Genomic DNA, 2,500 nt, shown 5'->3' with positions numbered 1-2,500 from the left:
ATGCTTTTGTCCACATTCACCTGCTGGAATCTTGGCCAGGGCCCCATGAGCATATACTTTCTGCAAAACGGCTGGATACGGTACAGACTTCAAGAGCACCTCTTGCTGTTCTGGGGTGCTAGTGTTAATCCAGTTGTGCACACTCGTCTTCAGTGACAAGGTGATGATTTCCTCCTCTATGGAAAACACAACTGCATCCTTCACCTCATCTCCTTCCTTGAGCAGGGACTTCACAATACCACACTTGGACACATCATCTAGCAAATGACTGACAGGGAGCTGTGCATCCACTCCATGATTTGTCAGTGTCACAATAATCACTTTTTCCTGGATTTCCTTAATGACACCATCAACCTTCTGGCGCATACCCACGACCGTTGCTGAAGGCTTCTCCTCGTGTGGCACCAAACCCCCGTCAATGCGCAGAGTCAGTGTCATATTCCTTTTCTCCGGCTCCACAGTGATGACACGGAACTTGACAACCTGCCCCAGAGTGAAGAGAGCATCCAGACTGGTCACCTTTCTTGAGGTGGCCTGGCTCTTAGGTACAAAGCCCTTCACATCATTGTACATAGCTACCAGCAAGCCAGATTGGTTGATGCGCACAACACACCCCTCTGACACAGTGCCTACCAACTTAGGGTCATATTCCGAGACAATTGGGTATGGTGATTTGACCAGGAGCTTCTTACTCGTGAGGTTGATAATCTTTCTCTGAGGCACCACGTACGTCACGCGGCAATCCAGTACTGAGCCGGGGGGATACTTTTTCTCCGGATTCTTTATCTGCGTGTCCGTCAACATTAGGTAATCAATGTGGCCACTAACTGTCTTGCTGAGGGCCACTTGTGCCCCGTAGTCATTGTAACCCTTGACGGTTGCTTTCAGTTTTGTGCCTACTTCCACCTCGTTGTAGCCAAGTAACTGAAAAGTAGGTAAGGGATGGATGTTGGTTATCTCCAGATTTGAAGTCACTGGTAATAATATATAAATATTATACATAAATGCATATATAAATACATATAAATATATATATATATATATATATATATATGATATATAATATATATATATATCATATATATATAATATATAGAATGTTATATATATATATATATATATAAATATATATATATATTATATATATATATATATATATCATTTATATTATATTATATATTAATATATATCTATATATTATATATTTATTGTGTGTGTGTATATTGTATGATATATCTATATGTGTGTGTGTGTGTGGTGTGTGGTGTGTGTGTGTGTGTGTGTGTGTGTGTGTGTGTGTGTGTGTGTGTGTGTGTGTCTATATAAATTTTATATATATATAAAAAATAAATATATAAATATATATATATATATATATATATATAAAATATATACTATATATATATATATAATATATATAAAAATATAAAATATATATAAATATATATATAATATATATATATATATATAATTATATATATATAATTAATATATATATATTATATTATCTATATATAATATATCTATATATCTATATATTATAATATATATATATTCATATATATATATATTATATCTATAATACAGATATTATAATATCTATTAAATATATTAAATATATATAATAAATATAATATAATATATATAATATATTATATTATAAATATATACTATTATATCTCTATCTATTATATACATATATATATCTATAATATCTATATTAATATATATTATTATTCATATATATATCTTATATATACTTATATATATATATCTTTTATATTATATATATATACTATAATTTATATATATATATCTATTATTATAATATATATATATACATATATATATCTGTCTATGTATATATATAGTTTTTGTTTGTTATTGTGTGTGTGTGTGTGTGTGTGTGTGTGTGTGTGTGTGGGTTGTGTGTGTGTGTGTGTGGTGTGTGTGTGTGTGTTGTGTGTGTGTTTTGTGTGTGTTGTGTGTGTGTGTGTGTGTTATAATATATATATCTATATATATAATATATCATATATATATATATTTATCTATTAAAAATATCATCTTATATATCTATATATCTATATACTTATTAATTTATAATATGTATGAATATGTATGATAATATGATGATATGTATGTATATATATATTATATATATTCATAATATATACATTATATATATATATTATATATTATATATATATATAATAAATAAGTTACTTTTTATCCTAGCTATTAAAATTCTGCATCATATAAAAATCTAAACTGTTAAATCAAACATTAAAATCAATATAAAGGGGGTTTCTCTTTCTTTTCTTTATTTGTTTCAATTTTTGGGGCAGAACTGCTATGTGTTTGCCCGTTTGAACAATATAATTTATTAATATTTAATTAAGCATTTACTATAAAATTTTTCATTTTGTTTTACATCATAAACGTTAGACAGTCGACATTATCACTTAGATATACATTTACTTAAACATCTTTTTTTTAT

General features: G+C 28.3%; 1 protein-coding gene across 1 annotated transcript in view; it reads right to left on the bottom strand.

Moving 5' to 3' along the window:
- Nucleotides 1–2,500, bottom strand: part of LOC119595457 (protein RRP5 homolog) — an 11,157-nt gene that overhangs the window by 1,395 nt on the left and 7,262 nt on the right. The window contains 1 exon segment of the mRNA XM_037944579.1: nucleotides 1–924. This exon segment is cut by the window's left edge and continues 1,395 nt beyond it. Coding sequence (XP_037800507.1) covers nucleotides 1–924 — 924 coding nt within the window.

Source organism: Penaeus monodon, chromosome 36 (genome assembly GCF_015228065.2).
Source record: "Penaeus monodon isolate SGIC_2016 chromosome 36, NSTDA_Pmon_1, whole genome shotgun sequence".
Taxonomy (NCBI): domain Eukaryota; kingdom Metazoa; phylum Arthropoda; class Malacostraca; order Decapoda; family Penaeidae; genus Penaeus; species Penaeus monodon.
The sequence above is the reverse complement of the archived record's forward strand: the minus strand, read 5'-3'. Positions and strand labels throughout refer to the sequence as shown.